A 21075-nucleotide genomic window follows, 5' to 3' on the forward strand; every position below is an offset into this window, starting at 1 on the left:
GAAAACATTAATGAGCTAGTTTTGCTAGAGTTCAGCGAGAACTCAGAAACCAGTTTAAGAAATCTGCCTAATTAACTAGCTACAGCTACTGAGAGCTTGCATATCCCTGTTTCAAATTGTAAGAAAGTTCACTTGCCTCTTAACTTAAACAGTAATTGCTAAATGTAAACAAAAACTAGACTTGAAATTAACCCTTAAAATCCCATCACTTACCAAACTGCTTTCTGTGCACTCAAAGCAGCAGTCAGTGCAGACCAAAAGAGCACCTGACTCCAATTATGGCATCAGATTCTTTGGCACTTTCTTCCTCAAAAGGCAGAGGAAGCAGAATCTTCATGTTTCAAAAGAACTTCATTCGTTGTAAAACACTATGGGACATCCTGAAGTTGTGAACGGTGCTATACAAATACAAGCATTCCATTAACAAAGGAGAAAAGACCAAAAATGTAACAGTCAGTAACAGAACATCAGTCTCCTCTTATCCTAGAGGAATCAAAGACTCGAACACTGTGTATTTGATGCAAAGCTGATTTATTTAACATATATACAGAATATTAAACTCAAACACAGTTACAGGGATTATAAACATCAACTGAAATAAACCCCAAATGTCAGAATGAACATGGTTCAGTCCTGGATGCGATTAACAGCAGCAATAACAGCAGAATCCAACCCCTGCAGTCACTTGTGAACTCGCTGGTGTCTCAGCAGGGTAGATGACTGAGTGAATCCCTTCCCACACTTGGAGCAGGTGAATGGCCTCCCCCCAGTGTGAACTCGCTGGTGTGTCACCAGGTGGGATGAACTAGTAAATCCCTTCCCACATTCAAAGCAGGTGAACGGTCTCTCCCCAGTGTGAACTCGCTGGTGTGTGAGCAGGTGGGTGGACCGAGTGAATCCCTTCCCACATTCGGAGCAGGTGTACAACCCCTCCCCACTGTGAGTGCGCTGGTGTGTCAGCAGATCATTTTTGCTTTTAAAGCTCTTCTCACACTCAGAACATGCAAAACATCTCTTATCAGAGTGAACAAGTTGGTGTCTCAGTAGATAGGATGACACAGAGTGAATCTCTTCCCACACTTGGAGCAGGTGAATGGCCTCTCCCCAGTGTGAACTCGCTGGTGTGTCAGCAAATCATTTTTTCTTTTCTTCTCACATTCAAAACATCTCTCATCAGAGTGAACCAGTTGGTGGGTCAGCAGAAGGAATGATCGAGTGAAACCCTTACCACACTCGGAGCAGGTGAACGGTCCTTCCTTAGTGTGAACTTGCTGGTGTTTCAGCAGGTTTGATGAACAAGTGAATCCCTTCCTACACACACAGCAGGTGAACGGCCTCGCCCCAGTGTGACTGTGGCGATGAGTTTCCAGCTTGGATGGGTAATTGAATCCTTTCCCACAGTCCTCACATTTCCACAGTTTCTCCATGGTGTGGGTGTCCTTGTGTCTCTCCACATTGGTTGATCTGTTGAAGCCTCATCCACACACACAACACGTGTACAGTTTCTCCCCACTGTGAATGGTGTGATGTTTTTTCAGGATGTGTAACTGGTTAAAGCTCTTTCCAAAATCAGTTCACTGGAACACTCTCACTTGGGTTTGTGTGTGTGTCTCGATGCTTTTCCAGTCACACTGATGTTTGAAATCTTTTCCCACAGACAGAAGGGACAAACTTTTCTCCTTTCATATTCAAAAGCCGATGATATTCGGGTCCTAATGAATCGAGTGACTCAGTCAGATCTTGACCTGATATTTGGTTCGAGTTTCCCATCTGTAAATCCTCCCTTTTTAATATTCTGTAAAAGGAGTTTACAAAAGTCCTCACTGTCAGTACAGTATAGAAAGTCAGAACAGACAATTCTAGTTTCTATGAAACATTCTCTCCTCTCTTGTTCTCCTCTAAACGTAGTCCATTTAATCTAAAAGAAGCCAAAAACAGCAACAAAGTCCCAAAAGCAGAGGGAACCTCCCCAACTAAACCAGAATGTTGTTCCTGGTGTTTATGAGATACTCCATATACAGAAGTGCCCCCCAGTCGCAGATGGTATCAAATGTGCTTCCTCTCCAGGGCCACCTGGGCACGGGCAAGACCAAGACAGAGAGGCCGGCAGCCAGAGTGACTCCAACCCCCCCATCCCCAACATGGTCCCTGCCCAACCTGGATCTACACATTGCTGTTTTAACTAGGCCCAAGAGCAGCTCCAGAAGATCCTCTGACTTACCCACTCACCCACCTCCACAATGAGTGGTCAAAGATTAGGAGAGTGGGGCTAAAGTGTAACCAAGGTTTTTGATAAGTTCCCACATGGCAGACTGGTCATGAAAGTAAAAGCCCATGGGATCCAAGGCAAAGTGGCACGTTGGAGTCAAAACTGGCTCAGAGGCAGGAAGCAAAGGGTAATGGTTGATGGTGTGACTGGAAGGCTGATTTCAGTGAGGTTCTGCAGGGCTCAGTACTGGGTCCCTTGCTTTTTGTGGTAAATATCAATGATTTGGACTTGAATATAGGGGGGTATAATTAAGAAGTTTTCAAAATGATACAAAAACTGACCGTGTGGCTGATGATGTAGAAGAAAGTTGTAGACTGCAGGAAGATATGAACGGACTAGTCAGATGGACAGAATAGTGGCAAATGGAATTCAATCCAGAGAAGCGTGAGGTAATCCACTTGGGGACAGCTAACAAGGCAAAGGAATACATAATAAATGATAGGACACTGAGAAGTATAGAGGAACAGAGGGACCTTGGTGTACATGATCAAAGATCCCTGAAAGTGGCTGGGCAGGTTGATAAGGCGATTAAGAAGGTATACCAGATACTTACCTTTATTAGCTGAGACACAGAATAAGAGCAGGGAGGTTATGCCAGAACTGTTTAAAACTTTGGTTAAGCTACTGCTGGAGTACTGTGTGCAATTCTGGTCACCGCAGTATAGCACAGATGTGATTGCATGAGAGGGTACATAGGAGTTATACGAGAATGGTGCCTGGACTGGAGAATTTTAGTCCTGAAGGAAGATTGGATAGGTGAGGGCTATTTTCCTTGGAACAGAGGAGTCTGAGTGGAGACCTAATTGAAGTGTATAATATTGAGAGATATAGATAGAGTGGATAGGAAGGCCCTATTCCCCTTGGTTGAGGGGTCTTTTACCTGGAGGCATAGATTTAAGCCAAGAGGTAGGAGGTTTAGAGGGGATTTGAGGAGAAAGGTTTTCACCCAGGATATTGAAGTACTGTGAGCAGTTCTGGTCTCCATATTAAAAAAGGATAGTGAAGCCTTGAAGAAAGTGGGCCGAAGGGCCTGTTTCTATGCTGTACGACTCTATGACTAAAGTGCAGAATAGATTCCTGGGAGGGTGGTAGAGGCAGAGACCCTCATAACATTTAAACATTACTTGGATATGCACATGAAGTGCCGTAACCTGCAAGGCTACGGACCAAGAGCTGGAAAGTGGGATTAGGCTGATTGGCTCCTTGTCGACCAGCATGCTGTAAATTTCTATGACTTTAAGTTGAGGAGCAGCCTTTCAGATAACTATACAGGGACTGTAACCTCTCACACTGAATATAACCACATCCCACGGACTCCTCTTGACGATCCCCCCCTCAGTCAGTCTCCACACACACTGCACATGCACAGCTCGATCCCGCACAGGTGCGCTGAGCTCCTGTTGTCATTGATCGGGGACTTTCTGACCCACGGGGAATCCCGGATAATTAATCTACCATTGAATGGTCCAATTGTCAAATGGGTGATTATTTTAGTGTCCTTCCATGGAGACTGGGGCTGGAGAACAACGTTTCTGAAAAAATCATACAGAAACCCGAGTGCCCGGGCCATCAACTATGGTATGCAGTACAATGGGACTTCTGTTCTTCCCCCACATTCGGATTCAGGAATTAGAGGGAGGATTTCACAATTTGCAGATGACACTAAATTGGACGGTAGAACTAATAATGGGGAGGACTGCACTGACATCCAGGAAGACAGAAACAGGCTGTCAGACTGGACAGATAAATGGGAAATGAAATTCAACATAGTGAAATGTGAGCTGGTTCATTTTGGGAGGAGGAATAAGGAGGCCAGTTATTGGTTAGAATGTAAGAAATTAAATGGACAGAGGAGCAAAGAGATCTGGGAACAGAGTCACATAAATCACTAAAAGGAGCAACACAAGTCAATGAGAGAGCAAAGAAAGAGCTGATGTTCTTTTCTAGAGGAATACAATGCAACAGCAGGGAGGGAATGTTAAATTTATAGAGAACCTCACTTAGGACTGTGAGCAGTTCCGGTCTCTGTATAAAAAAAGGGTATTGAAGCAGTGAAGAAAGTGCAGAATCGATTTACAAAGATATCACCAGAGAGGATATTACTATCCAGCAAGATTGAGCAGACTGGGGCTCCTTTCTCTGGAGAAGACTCGGAGACCAGATAAAGGTCTTTAAAATTATCAGTGAGTCAGAACAAGGGGCAGCAATATAAGACAGACATTAACAAGTCAAATAGAGAACTTCGGAGGAATTTCTGTTCAGAGTGGTGAGAATGTGGAACTCACTGCCATGTGGAGTGGCTGAAGCTGATAGCAATGATGTGTTTAAGAGGAGGGCTCAATACATTTATGAGGGAGAAGGAATAGAGTGATATGGGGGCAGGGTAGGATGAGGGAATTATATTGTGAGGAGGCTCATGTGGATTACAAACATCAGCACAGACCAGTGGGGCCGAACGGTCTGGTTCTGGGCTGTACCTCTGTGTATGTACTGCAGGGTGGATTAATGTTTAAGCCTAAAGGGCCCAGGAGTGGATTAATGCTCAGGTTTACAGGGCCCAGTAGTGGATTAATGCTCAGGTTTACAGGCCCAGGGTGGATTAATGCTCGGGTTTACAGGGCCCAGGGGTGGATTAATGCTCGGGTTTACAGGGCCCAGGGGTGGATTAATGCTCGGGTTTACAGGGCCCAGGGGTGGATTAATGTTTAAGCCTAGAGGGCCCAGGAGTGGATTAATGCTCGGGTTTACAGGGCCCAGGGGTGGATTAATGCTCAGGTTTACAGGGCCCAGGGGTGGATTAATGCTCGGGTTTACAAGGCCCAGGGGTGGATTAATGCTCGGGTTTACAGGGCCCAGGGGTGGATTAATGCTCAGGTTGGCGGGTAGCTAATGTAACTGAAGTACATATGTTTCAATGCGAGAAGTATAACAGGTAAGGCAGATGAACTTAGAGCTTGGATTAGTACTTGGAAATATGATGTTGTTGCTATTACAGAGACTTGGTTGAGGGAAGGGCAGGATTGGCAGCTAAATGTTCCAGGCTTTAGAAGTTTCAGGCGGGATAGAGGGGGATGTAAAAGGGGTGGGGGAAGTTGCATTACTGGTTAAGGAGAATATCACAGCTGTACTGCGGGAGGACACCTCAGAGGGGTCATGCAGCAAGGCAAGCTGGGTGGAGCTCAGGAATAGGAAGGGTGCAGTCACGATTTTGGGGGTTTTCCACAGGCCTCCCAACAGCCAGCGGGAGGTAGAGGAGTAGATATGTAGACAGATTTTGGAAAGATGTAAAAGTAACAAGGTTGTCGTGGTGGGTGATTTTAACTTCCCCAATATTGACTGTGACACATTTAGTGCTAGGGGCTTGGATGGGGCAGAATTTGTGAGGAGCATTCAGGAGGGCTTCTTGAAACAGTATGTAGATAGTCCAACTGGGGATGGGGCCATCCTGGACCTGGTATTGGGGAATGAGCCCGGCCAGGTGGTCGACGTTTCAGTGGGGGAGCATTGACCATAATTCCATAAGTTTTAAGGTACTTGTGGATAAGGATAAGAGTAGTCCTCGGGTGAAGGTGCTAAATTGGGGGAAGGCTAATTATAACAATATTAGGCAGGAACTGAAGAATTTAGATCGGGGGCGGCTATTTGAGGGTAAATCAGCATCTGACATGTGGGAGTCTTTCAAACGTCAGTTGATTAGAATCCAGGACCAGCATGTTCCTGTGAGGAAGAAAGACAAGTTTGGCAAGTTTCGGGAAGCTTGCATCACGCGGGATATTGTGAGCCGAGTCAAAAAGGAAAAAGGAAGCATTTATAAGGGCTGGAAGGCTAGGAACAGACGAAGCACTTGAGGAATATAAAGACAGTCAAAAGGAACTTACGCAAGGAGTCAGGAGGGCTAAAAGGGGTCATGAAAAGTCATTGACAAACAGGATTAAGGAAAATCCCAAGGCTTTTTACACTATTATAAAGAGCAAGAGGGTAACCAGGGAAAGGGTTGGCCCACTCAAAGACAGAGATGGGAATCTATGTGTGGAGCCAGAGGAAATGGGTGAGGTGCTAAATGAGTACTTTGCATCAGTATTTACCAGAGAGAAGAACTTGGTGGATGATGAGCTGAGGGAAGGGAGTGCAGATAGTCTCAGTCATCTCATTATCAAAAAGGAGGTGGTGTTGGGAGTCTTGCAATGCGTTAAGGCAGATAAGTCCCCAGGGCCTGATGGGATCTAACCTAGAATACTGAGGGAGGCAAGGGAGGAAATTGCTGGGGCCTTGACAGAAATCTTTGCATCCTCATTGACTACAGATGAGGTCCCAGAGGACTGGAGAATAGCCAATGCTATTCCTTTGTTTAAGAAGGGTATCAAGGATAATCCAGGAAATTATAGGCCGGTGAGCCTTACGTCAGTGGTAGGGAAACTATTAGAGAGGATTATTCGGGACAGGATTTACTCGCATTTGGAAACAAATGAACTGATTAGCGAGAGACAGCATGGTTTTGTGAAGGGGAGGTCGTGTCTTCCTAATTTGAATGAGTTTTTTGAGGAAGTGATGAAGATGATTGATGAAGGAAGGGCAGTAGATGTTATCTATATGGACTTTAGTAAAGCTTTTGACAAGGTCCCGCATGGCAGACTGGTACAAAAGGTGAAGTCACACGGGATCAGAGGTGAGCTGGCAAGATGGATACAGAACTAGCTCGGTCATAGAAGACAGAGGGTAGCAGTGGATGGGTGTTTTTCTGAATGGAGGGCTGTGACTAGTGGTGTTGCGCAGGGATCAGTGCTGGGACCTTTGCTGTTTGTAGTATATATAAATGATTTGGAGGAAAATGTAGCTGGTCTGATTAGTAAGTTTGCGGATGACACAAAGGTTGGCGGAGTTGCGGATAGTGTTGAGGATTGTCAGAGGATACAGCAGGATATAGATCGGTTGGAGACTTGGGCGGAGAAATGGCAGATGGAGTTTAATCCGGACAAATGTGAGGTAATACATTTTGGAAGGTCTAATGCAGGTGGGAGGTATACAGTAAATGGCAGAACCCTTAGGAGTATTGACAGGCAGAGAGATCTGGGCGTACAGGTCCACAGGTCACTGAAAGTGGCAATGCAGGTGGATAAGCTAGTCAAGTAGGCATACGGCATGCTTGCCTTCATCGGTCGGGGCATACAGTATAAAAATTGGCAGGTCATCCTACAGCTGTACAGAACCTTAGTTAGGCCACACTTAGAATATTGCGTGCAATTCTGTTCGCCACACTACCAGAAGGACGTGGAGGCTTTGGAGAGGGTACAGAGGAGGTTTACCAGGATGTTGCCTGGTCTGGAGGGCATTAGCTATGAGGAGAGGTTGGAAAAACCCGGATTGTTTTCACTGGAAAGACGGAGGTGGAGGGGCGACATGATCGAGATTTACAAAGTTATGAGCGGCATGGACAGAGTGGATAGTCAGAAGCTTTTTCCCAGTGTGGAAGAGTCAGTTACCAGGGGACATCGGTTTATGGTGCAAGGGGCAAAGTTTAGAGGGGATTTGCGAGGCAACTTTTTTTTTTACACAGAGGATGGTGAGTGCCTGGAACTTGCTGCCAGGGGAGGTGGTGGAAGCAGATACGATAGCGATGTTCAAGAGACATCTTGACAAATATATGAATAGGAAGGGAATAGAGGGATATGGGACCCAGAAGTGCAGAAAGTGTTAGTTTAGGCGGGCATCAAGATTGACGCAGGCTTGGAGGGCCGAATGGCCTGTTTCTGTGCTGTATTGTTCTTTGTTTTGTAACCCCACTATTTAAAAATGGAGGCAGAAAGAAAGCAGGGAATTATAGACCAGTCGGCCTGATGTCGGTAGTGGGGAAAATTCTAGAGTCCATTATAAAAGATTTATAGCAGAGCACTTAGAGAACAGTGGTAGAATTGGAGAGAGTCAGCTTGGACCTACAAAAGGGAAATCATGCTTGACAAATCTACTGGAATTCTTCGAGGATGTAACTCGTAGAGTTGATGAGGGGGAGTCAGTGGATGTGGTTTATTTGGACTATCAGAAGGCTTTCGACAAGTCACACATAAGAGATTAGTGTGTAAAATTAAAGCACATGGGATTGGGGGTAGTGTATTGACATGGATAGAAAATTGGTTGGCAGACAGGAAGCAAAGAGTAGGAATAAATGGGTCTTTTTCTGAATGGCAGGCAGTGACTAGTGGGGTACCGCAGGGATCGGTGCTAGGACCCCAGCTATTCACAATTTACATTAATGATTTAGATGAGGGAACTAAATGTAATATCTCCAAATTTGCAGATGACACAAAGTTGGGTGGGCGGGTGAGTTTTGAGGAGGATGCAGAGAGGCTTTAGGGTGATTTGGACAAGTTAAGTGAGTGGGCAAATGCATGGCAGATGCAGTATAATGTGGATAAATGTCAGGTTATCCACTTTGGCAGCAAAAACAGTAAGGCAGATTATGGGGATTATGCAATGAGACCTAGGTGTTCTGGTACACCAGTCGCTGAAGGTAAGCATGCAGGTGCAACAGGCAGTAAAAAACGCAAATCGTATGCTGGCCTTCATAGCGAGAGGATTCAAGTACATAAACAGGGATATCTTGCTGCAATTATACAGGGCCTTCGTGAGGCCAAACCTGGAATATTGTGTGCAGTTTTGATCTCCTTATCTGAGGATGTTCTTGCTATAGAGAGAGTGCAGCAAGGTTTACCAGACTGATTCCTGGGATGGCGGGACTGACGTATGAGGAGAGATTGAGTCGGTTAGGATTATATTCACTGGAGTTCAGAAGAGTGAGAGGGGATCTCATAGAAATCTGTAAAGTTCTAACAGGACTTGACAGGGTAGATGCAGGAAGGATGTTCCCGATGGTGTGGGGGTCCAGAACGAGGAGTCATAGTCTAAGGATACGGGGTAAACCTTTCAGGACTGAGGTGAGGAGAAATTTCTTCACCCAGAGAGTGGTGAACCTGTGGAATTCACTACCACAGAAAGCAGTTGAGGCCAAAACATAGTAAATGGAAAAGTCCTGGGAAAATTGATGTCCAGAGAGATTTGGGTGTTCAGGTCCACTGTTCCCTGAAGGTGGCAACGCAGGTAAATAGAGTGGTCAAGAAGGCATACGGCATGCTTTCCTTCATCGGACGGGGCATTGAGTACAAGAGTTGGCAGGTCATGTTACAGTTGTATAGGACTTTGGTTCGGCCACATTTGGAATACTGCGTACAGTTCTGGTCGCCACATTATCAAAAGGATGTGGATGCTTTGGAGAGGGTGCAGAGGAGGTTCACCAGGATGTTGCCTGGTATGGAGGGCGCTAGCTATGAAGAGAGGTTGAGTAGATTAGGATTATTTTCATTAGAAAGACGGAGGTTGAGGGGGGACCTGATTGAGGTGTACAAAATCATGAGAGGTACAGACAGGGTGGATAGCAAGAGGCTTTTTCCCCAGAGTGGGGGATTCAATTACTAGAGGACACGAGTTCAAAGTGAAAGGGGAAAAGTTTAGGGGGGATATGCGTGGAAAGTTCTTTACGCAGAGGGTGGTGGGCACCTGGAACGCATTGCCAGCGGAGGTGGTAGATGCGGGCACGATGGAGTCTTTTAAGATGTATCTAGACAGATACATGAATGGGCAGGAAGAAAAGAGATACAGAACCTTACAAAATAGGCGACATGTTTAGAGAGAGGATCTGGATCGTCGCAGGCTTGGAGGGCCGAAGGGCCTGTTCCTGTGCTGTAATTATCTTTGTTCTTTGTTTTCAGAAGGAGTTAGATATAGCTCTTGGGCCTAAAGGGATCAAAGGATATAGGGGGAAAGCGGGAGTTGGACGATCAGCCATTATCATAATGAATGGCAGGGCAGGCTCGAAGGGCCGAATGGCCTACTCCTGCTCCTATTTTCAATGTTTTTATGTTTACAGGGCCCAAGGTGGATTAATGCTCGGGATTACAGGGCCCAGGGGTAGAGTAATGCTCGGGATTACAGGGCCCAAGGTGGATTAGTGCTCGGGATTACAGGGCCCAGGGGTGGATTCATGCTCGGGATTACCGGACCCAAAGTTGGATTAATGGTCTGGTTTGCAGGGCTCAGAGGTGGATTAGTGCTCGAGTTTACAGACCCATGGGTTGATTAATTTGAGGTCTGGCTCTAAGTTTTAGACTATGTCCCCTGGTACTGTATTCTCCAATGAATGGAAATAGTTTCTCTCTATTTACCCTGTTTGTTCAATCTTGAAAACTTTGATCAAATATCCCATTAATCTTCGAAATTCAAGTAAATATAATCTTTATAGTGAGGTGATGCATTCTGGCAGAAGGGGTAGGGCAAGGCAATCTACACTTAATGGTACATTTCTAAAGAGTGTGCAGGGACTGATGGACTTGGGGTTCATGTGCATAGATTATTGAAGGTGGCGGAACATATTGAAAGAGTAGTTGGCAAAGCATTTGGGATCTTGGGTTTCATAAATCGAGGTATTGAGTACAAAAGCAGCGAGGTTATGCTGAACCTTTAGCAAGCTCTGATTAGTTTGGTTTAGTTTAGTTTAGAGATACAGCACTGAAACAGGCCCTTCGGCCCACCGAGTCTGTGCCGACCATCAACCACCCATTTATACTAATCCTACACTAATTCCATATTCCTACCACATCCCCACCCTGTCCCTATATTTCCCTACCACCTACCTATACTCGGGGCAATTGCTAATGGCCAATTTACCTATTAGGCCCCAACAAGAGTATTGTGTCCAGCTCTGATCACCACACTTTGGGAAGGATGTGAAGCTCCCTGAGAGGGTGCAGAGGAGATTTACCAGAATGGTTCCAGGGATGAGAAATTTTAGCCACAAGGTTATGTTGGAGAAGCTGGGGTTGTTTTTATTGGAGTAAAGGAGATTGAGGGGAGATCTGATCGAGGTGTGCAAAATCATAACAGGTTTTAGATAAGGTAGAGAAAGAATAGCAATTTCCATTAGCTAATTGGCTCAGGAATAAAGATTAAGGTTTTAGGCAAAAGATACAGGAGGGAGGTGAGGAAGAACTTTTTTTTTTTTTTTACATAGACCTGAAACTCACTGCCTACGAGGGTGATGCAAGCGGAGATGATCAATGATTTGAAAAGGAAATTGAATGGGCACTTGACGGAAATAAACCTGCAGGACTACGGGGATAGAGCGGGGGAATGGGACTGACTGGATTACTCTACAGAGAGCTGGCATAGAATCAAAAAGCTGAATGACCTCCTTCTGTGCCGTAATGACTATGACTCATTTGTGTAATCTCTCCTTGTAACTTAACCCTTGGAATCCAGGTATCATTCAGGTAAATCGCCAATGCACTCCCTCCAAGGTTAATATATCCGTCCTAAGGTGTGCACCCAGAACTGAACACAGTGCTCCAGGTGGGGTCTAACCAGGCCTTTGTGTATCTCAGTGCTTTTCCAGTTACATAGATAGCTGAAATCTTTTCCCTCACACAGAGCAGACAAACCTTTTTCCTTCCACATCGAAAGGCCGATGATATTCAGGCCCTGATGAATCGAGTGATTCTGTCAGATGTCGGTCTGAATTTTGCCGTCTGCAAATCGCCGTCTTCTAAGCCCCTGTAAAAGGAGTTTACAAAAACCATCACTGTCAGTCCCGTATAGAAATTCACAACATTCTTGCCTCCTACCTCCTGGTCCAGGATGGCCGTGCATGAGCCTGATGTACATTGCCCTGAGGGAGGCAACACACCATGCTGTATTCATGTCTGAGAGCTCAGAAAGGCCCGTCTATTCCCCTAACTATTGAATCTCCTATCACTATTGCTTTTCCAGTCTGCTTTGTGCCCCCCTGTGCAGCTGAGTCAGTCGTGGTGCCATGGACTTGGCTGCAATCCCCCAGATGGACCATCACTTTCAACAGTATTCAGAAGTGAATACTAGTTGAAGAGTGAGATGCACTCAGAGGTCTCTTGCACTACCTGACTGTTTCTTCTTGATTATCTGTTAGCCACCCATTCCCTCTCTCCTTGCACACGTAATCTGCGGGGTGATCACATGTATAAATGTGCTATTCACAATGCTCTGAACCTCATGGATATTTTGCAGTGGCAGAGCCTGAGCTGCTGCAATGGACAACACTTCCGGCACAAATGGTTATCCAGGACACGGGGAGTGTCCTAGAGTTTCCACATAGCACAGGATGTTCACTCTAGTGGTTGGAGCAGCCCTGTCATTCCTCTATTAGATAATGAACCTTCCTACTGCTAATAAACCTCTACATGGATTTTCGTAAGGCATTTGACAAGGTCCCACATAGCAGACTGGTCAGAAAAAAAAAGCCCATGGGAGACAGGTGAATACAGCAAGTTTGATCCAAAATTAGCTCAGTGACAGGAAACAAAGGGTAGGGATCATCAGATGTATTTGCGAATGGAAAGTAGTTTCCACTGGCATTCCACAGGTTCAGTGTTGGATCTCTTGACATTTCTGGTATATATTTATGATTGGGACTTAAATTTGGGAGGCATTATTGGGAAATTTGCAGATGACATAAAAATTGCCCATGGAGCTGACAGTGAAGAGGAGAGCCATAAACCCCAGAATGACTTGGACGTGGGGACCAAATGTAGTATTTCCAAGTTCACGGATGTCACAAAACTAGGTGGGAATGTGTGTTGCGAGGAAGATGCAAAGTGGCTTCAAGGGGATTTGGACAGACTTAGCGAGTGGGCAAGAATGTGGCAGATGGAAGATAATGTGAAAAAATGTGAGGTTATCCACTTTGGTAGGAGGAATAAATGTGCAGAGTGTTTCTTAAATGGTAAGAGATTAGAAAGTGTAGATGTACAAAGATACCCTTGTTAATAAGTCACTGAAAGCTAACATGCAGATGCATCAAGCAATTCGGAACGTTTTGAACAATGAACAGTGCAGCACAGGAACAGGCCATTTGGCCCTCCAAGCCTGCGCCGATCTTGATGCCTGTCTAAACTAAAACCTTCTGCACTTCTGGGGATCGTATCCCTCTATTCCTATTCATGTATTTGTCAAGATACCTGTTAAATGTCGCTATCGTACCTGCTTCTACCACCTCCCCCGGCAGCAAGTTCCAGGCACTCACCGCCCTCTGTGTAAAGAACTTTGTAAATCTCTATCATGTCGCCCCTCCAGCTCTGTCGTTCCAGTGAAAACAATCCAAGTTTATTAAACCTCTCCTCATAGCTAATGCCCTCCAGACCAGGCAACATCCTGGTCAACCTCTTCTGTACCCTCTCCAAAGCCTCCATGTCCTTCTGGTAGTGTGGCTACCAGAATTGCACGCAATATTCTAAGTGTGGCCTAATAGTTCGGTACAGCTGCAGCATGCTTGCCAATTTTTATACTGTATGCCCCGACCGATGAAGGCAAGCATGCCGTATGCCTTCTTGACTAGCTTATCCACCTGCATTGCCACTTTCAGTGACCTGTGGACCTGTACGCCCAGATCTCTCTGCCTGTCAATACTCCTAAGGGTTCTGCCATTTACTGTATACTTCCCACCTGCATTAGATCTTCCAAAATGCATTACCTCACATTTGTCCAGATTAAACTCCATCTGCCATTTCTCCACCCAAGTCTCCAACTGATCGATATCCTGCTGTATCCTCTGACAATCCTCATGACTATCCACAACTCCACCAACCTTTGTGTTGTCCGCAAACGTACTAATCAGACCAGCTACATTTCCTTCCAAATCATTTATATATAATACAAACAGCAAAGGTCCGAGCACTGATCCCTGCGGAACACACTAGTCACAGCCCTACTTTCAGAAAAGCACCCTTCCACTGCTACCCTCTGTTTTCTATGATCAAGCCAGTTCTGTATCCATCTTGCCAGCTCACCTCTGATCCCGTATGACTTCACCTTTTGTACCAGTCTTCCATGAGGGACCTTGTCAAAAGGCTTTACTGAAGTCCAGATAGACAACATCCACTGCCCTTCCTTCATCAATCATCTTCGTCACTTCTTCAAAAAACTCAATCAAGTTAATGAGACACGACCTCCCCTTCACAAAACCATGCTGCCTCTCGCTAATCAGTTCATTTGTTTCCAAATGGGAGTAAATCCTGTCCCGAAGAATCCTCTCTAATAATTTCCCTACCACTGACGTAAGGCTCACCGGCACGTAATTTCCTGGATTATCCTTGCTACCCTTCTTAAACAAAGGAACAACATTGGTTATTCTCCAGTCCTCTGGGCCCTCACCTGTAGCCAATGAGGATACAAAGATTTCTGTCAAGGCCCCAGCAATTTCCTTCCTTGCCTCCCTCAGTATTCTGGGGTAGATCCCTTAATGCTTTGCAAGACGCCCAACACCTCCTCCTTTTCGATCAAGACATGACCCAGACTATCTACACTCCCTTCCCCAGACTCATCATCCACCAAGTTCTTCTCTTTGGTGAATACTGATGCAAAGTACTCATTTAGTACCTCGCCTATTTCCTCTGGCTCCACACATAGATTCCCTCCTCTGTCCTTGAGTGGACCAACCCTTTCCCTGGCTACCCTCTTGCTCTTTATATACGTGTAAAAAGCCTTGGGATTCTCCCTGACTCCTTGCCTAAATTCCTTCCAACTGTCTTTATATTCCTCAAGGGCATCGTCTATTCCTAGCCTTCCAGCCCTTATGAATGCTTCCTTTTTCTTTTTGACGAGGCTCACAATATCCCTCGTTATCCAAGGTACCCGAAACTTGCCAAACTTATCCTTCTTCCTCACAGGAACATGCTGGTCCTGGATTCTAATCAACTGACATTTGAAAGACTCCCACATGTCAGATGTTGATTTACCCTCAAACAACCGCCCCCAATCTAAATTCTTCAGTTCCTGCCTAATATTGTTATAATTAGCCTTCCCCCAATTTAGCACCTTCACCTGAGGACTACTCTTATCCTTATCCACATGTACCTTAAAATTTACGGAATTATGGTCACTGTTCCCGAAATGCTCCCCTACTGAAACTTCGACCACCTGGCCGGGCTCATTCCCCAATACCAGGTCCAGTACGGCCCCATCCCTAGTTGGACTGTCTACATATTGTTTCAAGAAGCCCTCCTGGATGCTCCTTACAAATTCTGCCCCATCCAACACCCTAGCACTAAGTGAGTCCCAGTCAATATAGGGGAAATTAAAATCACCCACCACCACAAACCTGTTACCTTTACATCTTTCCAAAATCTGTCTACATATCTGCTCCTCTACCTCCCTCTGGCTGTTGGGAGGCCTGTAGTAAACCCCCAACATCGTGTCTGCACCCTTCCTATTCCTGAGCTCCACCCATATTGCCTCGCTGCATGACCCATCCGAGGTGTCCTCCCGCAGTACAGCTGTGATATTCTCCTTAACCAGTAATGCAACTCCCTTTTACATCCCCCTCTATCCCGCCTGAAGCTTCTAAATCCCAGAACACTTAGCTGCCAATCCTGTCCTTCCCTCAACCAAGTCTCTGTAATAGCAACATCATAGTTCCAAGTACTAATCCAAGCTCGAAGTTCATCTGCCTTACCTGTTATATTTCTCGCATTGAAACAAATGCACCTCAGACCACCAGTCCCGCTGTGCTCAGCAACATCTCCCTGCCTGCTCTTCTGCTTAGTCTTAGTGGCCTTATTTACTAGTTCCCCCTCATTTATTTCACCTACTGTCCTACTGCTCTGGTTCCCACCCCCCTGCCTCACTAGTTTAAACCCTCCCGAGTGACGCTAGAAAACCTCGCAGCCAGGATATTTGTGCCCCTCCAGTTTAGATGCAACCCGTTCTTCTTGTACATGTCCCAGCTGTCCCTGAAGAGATCCCAATGATCCAGATATCTGAAACCCTCCCTCCTACACCAGCTGTTCAGCCACGTGTTTAACTTCACTATCTTCCCATTTCTAGCCTCACTGGCACGTGGCACAGGGAGTTATCCTGAGATTACAACCCTAGAGGTCCTGTCTTTTAACTTTCTACCTAACTCCCTGAACTCCCCCTGCAGGACCTCGTCACTCTTCCTGCCTATGTCGTAGGGACCGATGTATACCACAACCTCTGGCTGTTCACCCTCCCCCTTCAGAATTCCCCCTGTCCGTTCAGAGACATCCTTGACCCTGGCACCAGGGAGGCAACATACCATACTGGATTCACTTTCACGTCCACAGAGGCGCCTATCTGTGCCCCTGACAATAAGTCCCCTATAACTATTGGTCTTCTGCGCTTGGTCCCTCCCTGCTGAACAACAGAGCCAGCCGTGGTGCCCCTGCTCTGGCTGCTGCTGTTGTTGTTTTCCCCTGATCGTCCATCGCCCCCAACAGTATCCAAAACGGTATACTTGTTAGAGAGGGGGGGTAGCCACAGGGGATTCCTGCACTGACTGCCTGCCCCTTCGAGCGGTCACCCATCTATCTGCCTGCACCTTGGGTGTAACCACATCTCTAAAACTCCTGTCTATGATGCTTTCCGCCACCTGCATGCTCCTAAGTGCATCCAATTGCTGCTCCAACTGATCCATGCGGTCTGTGAGGAGCTGAAACTGGGTACACTTCCTGCAGATGTAGTCGTCCGGAATGCTGGAAGCGTCACGGACCTCCCACATCTCACAGGTGAAGCACCTTACCCCTCTAACTGACATTTCTAGCACTAATTAATAAATTAATCTTCACCTTTATCGCAAGAGGATTGGAGTACAGGAGTAGTGATGTCTTGCTTCAACTGTATAGAACCTTGGTTAGACCGCACCTGGAGTAGTGTGTGCAGTTTTGGTCCCCTTACCTTACTTTAGGAAGGATATGATTGCCACAGAGGGAATGCAGTGAAGGTTCATCAGACTTGTTTCCAGGATGGTGGGACTGTCCTCTGAAGACAGACTGTGGAAACTGGGCCTGTATTCTCTATAGTTTTGAAGAATGAGAGGTGATCTCATTGAAACCTCCAAAATACTTAAAAGGTAGACAGGATAGATGCAGCAAAGATGTTTTCCCTGGTTGGCGAGTATAGAACCAGGGGACACAATTTCAAAATAAAGAGGAATTCATTTAGGACAGAGATGAGGAGAAATTGCTTTACTCAGAGGGTTATGAATCTTTGGAATTCTCTACCCCAGAGGGCTGTGGAAGCTCAGTCACCTTGTATGTTTAAAGCAGAGATTGACAGATTTCTAAATACCAACGGCATAAGAGATATGAGGATAGTGTGGGGAAAAGGCATTGAAGTGGATGATCAGCAATGATCATATTGAATGGCAGGGCAGCCTCAAAGGGCTGAATGGCCTACTCCTGGTCCTCTGTTCCTAATGATATCAATGGCTTGGTTGAGTGGGTGGAAAAGTGGCAAATGGAATTCAATTCAGAAGCGTCAAGTAATGCATTTTCGGGGGGGCGGGCAAACAAAGCAAGGAAATACACAATAAATGGGAAGATATTTAGAGGGACAGAAGTGAGAGACATTGGAGTGCATGTCCACACTGCCCTGAAGGTGGCAGGACACGTGGATAGAATGGTGAAGAAGGCAAATGGAATGCTTTCCTTTATTGGCCGAGGTATAGAATATGAACATGCGTGATGCCAATATCATCACCCTCCATCAGAACAAGGGTGACCGCGGTGACTGCAACAACTACCGTGGAATCTCCCTGCTCAGCATAGTGGGGAAAGTCTTCGACGAGTCGCTTTAAACAGGCTCCAGAAGCTGGCTGAGCGTGTCTACCTTGAGGCACAGTGTGGCTTTCGAGCAGAGAGATCCACATTGACATGCTGTTCTCCCTTCGCCAGCTGCAGGAGAAATGCCGCAAACAACAGATGCCCCTCTACGTTGCTTTCATTGATCTCACCAAAGCCTTTGACCATGTCAGCAGACGTGGTCTCTTCAGACTACTAGAAAAGATCGGATGTCCACCAAAGCTACTCAGTATCATCACCTCATTCCATGACAATATGAAAGGCACAATTCAGCATAGCGGCGCCTCATCAGACCCCTTTCCTATCCTGAGTGGTGTGAAACAGGGCTGTGTTCTTGCACCTACACTGTTTGGGATCTTCTTCTCCCTGCTGCTCTCACATGCATTCAAGTCTTCAAAAGAAGGAATTTTCCTCCACACAAGATCAAGTGGCAGGTTGTTCAACCTTGCCCGTCTAAGAGCGAAGACTAAAGTACGGAAAGTCCTCATCAGGGAACTCCTCTTTGCTGACGATGCTGCATTAACATCTCACACTGAAGAGTGTCTGCAGAGACACATCGACAGAATTGCAGCTGCCTGCACCGAATTTGGCCTAACCATCAGCCTCAAGGAAACGAACATCATGGGACAGGACATCAGAAATGCTCCATTCATCAATACTGGTGACCACGCTCAGGAAGTGGTTCAAGAGTTCACCTATCTGGGCTCAACTATCACCAGTAACCTGTCTCTCGATGCAGAAATCAACAAGCACATGGGAAAGGCTTCCACTGCTATGTCCAGACTGGCCAACAGAGTGTGGGAAAATGGCGCACTGACACGGAACACAAAAGTCCGAGTGCATCAAGCCTGTGTCCTCAGTACCTTACTCCACGGCAGCGAGGCCTGGACAACATATGTCAGCCAAGAGCGAAGTCTCAATTCATTCCATCTTCGCTGCCTCCGAAGATCCTTGGCATCAGATGGCAGGACTGTATCTCCAACACAGAAGTCCTCGAGGCGGCCAACATCCTCAGCATATACACCCTACTGAGCCAGCAGCGCTTGAAATGGCTTGGCCGTGTGAGCCGTATGGAAGATGGCAGGATCCCCAAGGACATATGGTACAGCGAGCTCATCACTGGTATCAGACCCACCGGCCATCCATGTCTCCGCTTTAAAAATGTCTGCAAACGCGATATGAAGTCCTGTGACATTGATCACAAGTCATGGGAGTCAGTTGCCAGTGATTGCCAGAGCTGACGGGTGGCCATAAAGGCGGGGCAAAAGTGTGGCGAGTCGAACAGACTTAGCAGTTGGCAGGAAAAAAGACAAGCGCAAGTGGAGAGCCAGCTATGCAAGAGCCCCAACAACCAATTTTATCTGCAGCACCTGTGGAAGAGTCTGTCACTCCAGGCGCTGCTTCACAAACCACTGACCACCTCCAGGCGCTTACCCATTGTCTCTCGAGGCCAAAGAAGAAAAATAGAATGCAAAAGCAGGGATGTAATGCTGGAACTGTACAAAACGCTGGTGAGGCCACAGTTGGAGTATTGCATACAGTTCTGGTCACCACATTCCAGGAAGGACATAATTGCTCTGGAGAGAGTACAGAGGAGATTTACAAGAATGCTACCAGGGCTTGAAGGTTGCAGCTATGAGGAAAGATTGGATTGGCTAGGGCTGTTTTCCTGGCAACAGAGGAGGCTGAGGGGTGACTTGATTGCAGTGTCCAAAATTATGAGGGTCCGAGATGGAGTAGACAGGAAGGACCTGTTTCACCTAGCAGAGAGGTCAATTACTGAGGGATGATTGGTAGAAGGATAAGAAAGGACATGGTGAAAAACATTTTCACCCAGAGGGTGGTGGATTTCTAGAATTCACTGCCAGGAGCAGTGGTTGTGGGAGGGACTCTCAACTCATTTAAAAGGTACCTGGACCTGTACCTGAAGTGCTGTAACCGGCAAGGCCTTGACCATGTGCTGGAACATGGGATTTAGATTGGCCGGCTAGTTTTTCAGTTGGTGCAGACACATTGGGCCAAATGGCCTCTTTCTGTGCCGGATCTTTTCTATGGTTCTGTGACCGGACGAATACTATTAAAACTCACTACTTAAAAATAAAAATTCACCAGCTACTCACTTCTTTTCTGTTGGTGTCACTTAAATCTCGGGAAGCTGCCCCTTATTCTGATGAAAACTGTAATGTTTAATTTCCAGCTCCTTGGACTAACTTCTAACTTTGGAGAAAGGGAAACAAAGCTACAATACTTACCAGCCAATCAACTCACAAGCTTCCTGACTGGGTGGAAACGGGAGAAGAAACCGGGAAGCAGCGGCTCTGCACCATCGCTTTAACAGAACAGCCGTCCGCTGGGCCCGGCGGCACTGATTCAGGGCCTCAGAGCCGCTGAAGCTGCCCGCGCGGCCGCTCAGCTTCCTGGAGCCGCACCGCGCATGGACACGCAGACCTGCGGGTTCCGGGGGCGGGGCCATTTCTCGCATGCGCGTTGCGGCCCCTCTGATAGAGATGGGCTGTATTCAGAAGCGCGTTGCACCCTGGGTAGGATAATCTGCCATTTATTAGCAGCAATTAATAGCAATTAGCTCCATAATCATAGAAAAAGCCAATGTATTAAACATTAAACATTATCCAGTCCCGCAATAGTATCGCGCAAAAGGAATATATTAAATGTAACAATTGCATCAAACACACAGTGTGAAATTCCTTGATTTCTCGAAGAGGACACTGTTCCATTTTTGGACTTTTTCTCTTTTGTTAATGTAAGACTTGTATTGCTATACTGCCTTTCACGACTTCAGGATATACCATAGTATTTTACAACTAACGAATTTCTTTTGATGTTTACTCCATGCTGTTGGTAGCTGTGGCTCACTGGGTAGCACACTCACCTCTGAGTCAGAAGGTTGTGATTCACGTTTTCTGCAGGACTTGAAAACAAAATTAAGGCTGACACTCCAGTGCAGTACTGAGGGAGTGCTGCACTGTCTCAGATGCTGTATTTCAGATGAAACATTAAACTAACACCCTGCCTTCCCCCTCAGGTGGATGCAAAAGTTCCCATGGCACTATTTCAAAGAAAAGCAGGGGAGATATCCTCGGTGTCCTGGCCAATATTTTTCCCTTCATCAAC

General features: G+C 46.3%; 1 protein-coding gene across 2 annotated transcripts; it reads right to left on the reverse strand.

The window, feature by feature from the left end:
• Positions 1-514: 514 nt before the first annotated feature.
• On the reverse strand, positions 515-20392 carry LOC137373529 (zinc finger protein 664-like). 2 transcript variants are annotated; one of them, XM_068038408.1, is made up of 4 exons: positions 20196-20392; positions 11755-11866; positions 2551-2677; positions 515-1795 (listed from the first exon to the last, which is right to left on the reverse strand). In XM_068038408.1, exon 4 carries the CDS (start codon positions 1425-1427, stop codon positions 1041-1043), a length of 387 nt encoding a protein of 128 aa, XP_067894509.1. In that variant the 5' UTR covers positions 1428-1795; positions 2551-2677; positions 11755-11866; positions 20196-20392; the 3' UTR covers positions 515-1040. The 2 variants fall into 2 exon arrangements, with proteins under 2 accessions (XP_067894509.1, XP_067894508.1); XM_068038407.1 differs by lacking the exon at positions 2551-2677.
• Positions 20393-21075: the final 683 nt, after the last annotated feature.

Source organism: Heterodontus francisci, chromosome 9, assembly GCF_036365525.1.
Source record: "Heterodontus francisci isolate sHetFra1 chromosome 9, sHetFra1.hap1, whole genome shotgun sequence".
NCBI classification, from domain to species: Eukaryota; Metazoa; Chordata; class Chondrichthyes; order Heterodontiformes; family Heterodontidae; genus Heterodontus; species Heterodontus francisci.

Excerpts from the sequence above, each read along its gene's own strand:
- LOC137373529 (XM_068038407.1), bottom strand. The coding sequence starts at position 1,427 with ATGGAGAAACTGTGGAAATGTGAGGACTGTGGGAAAGGATTCAATTAC.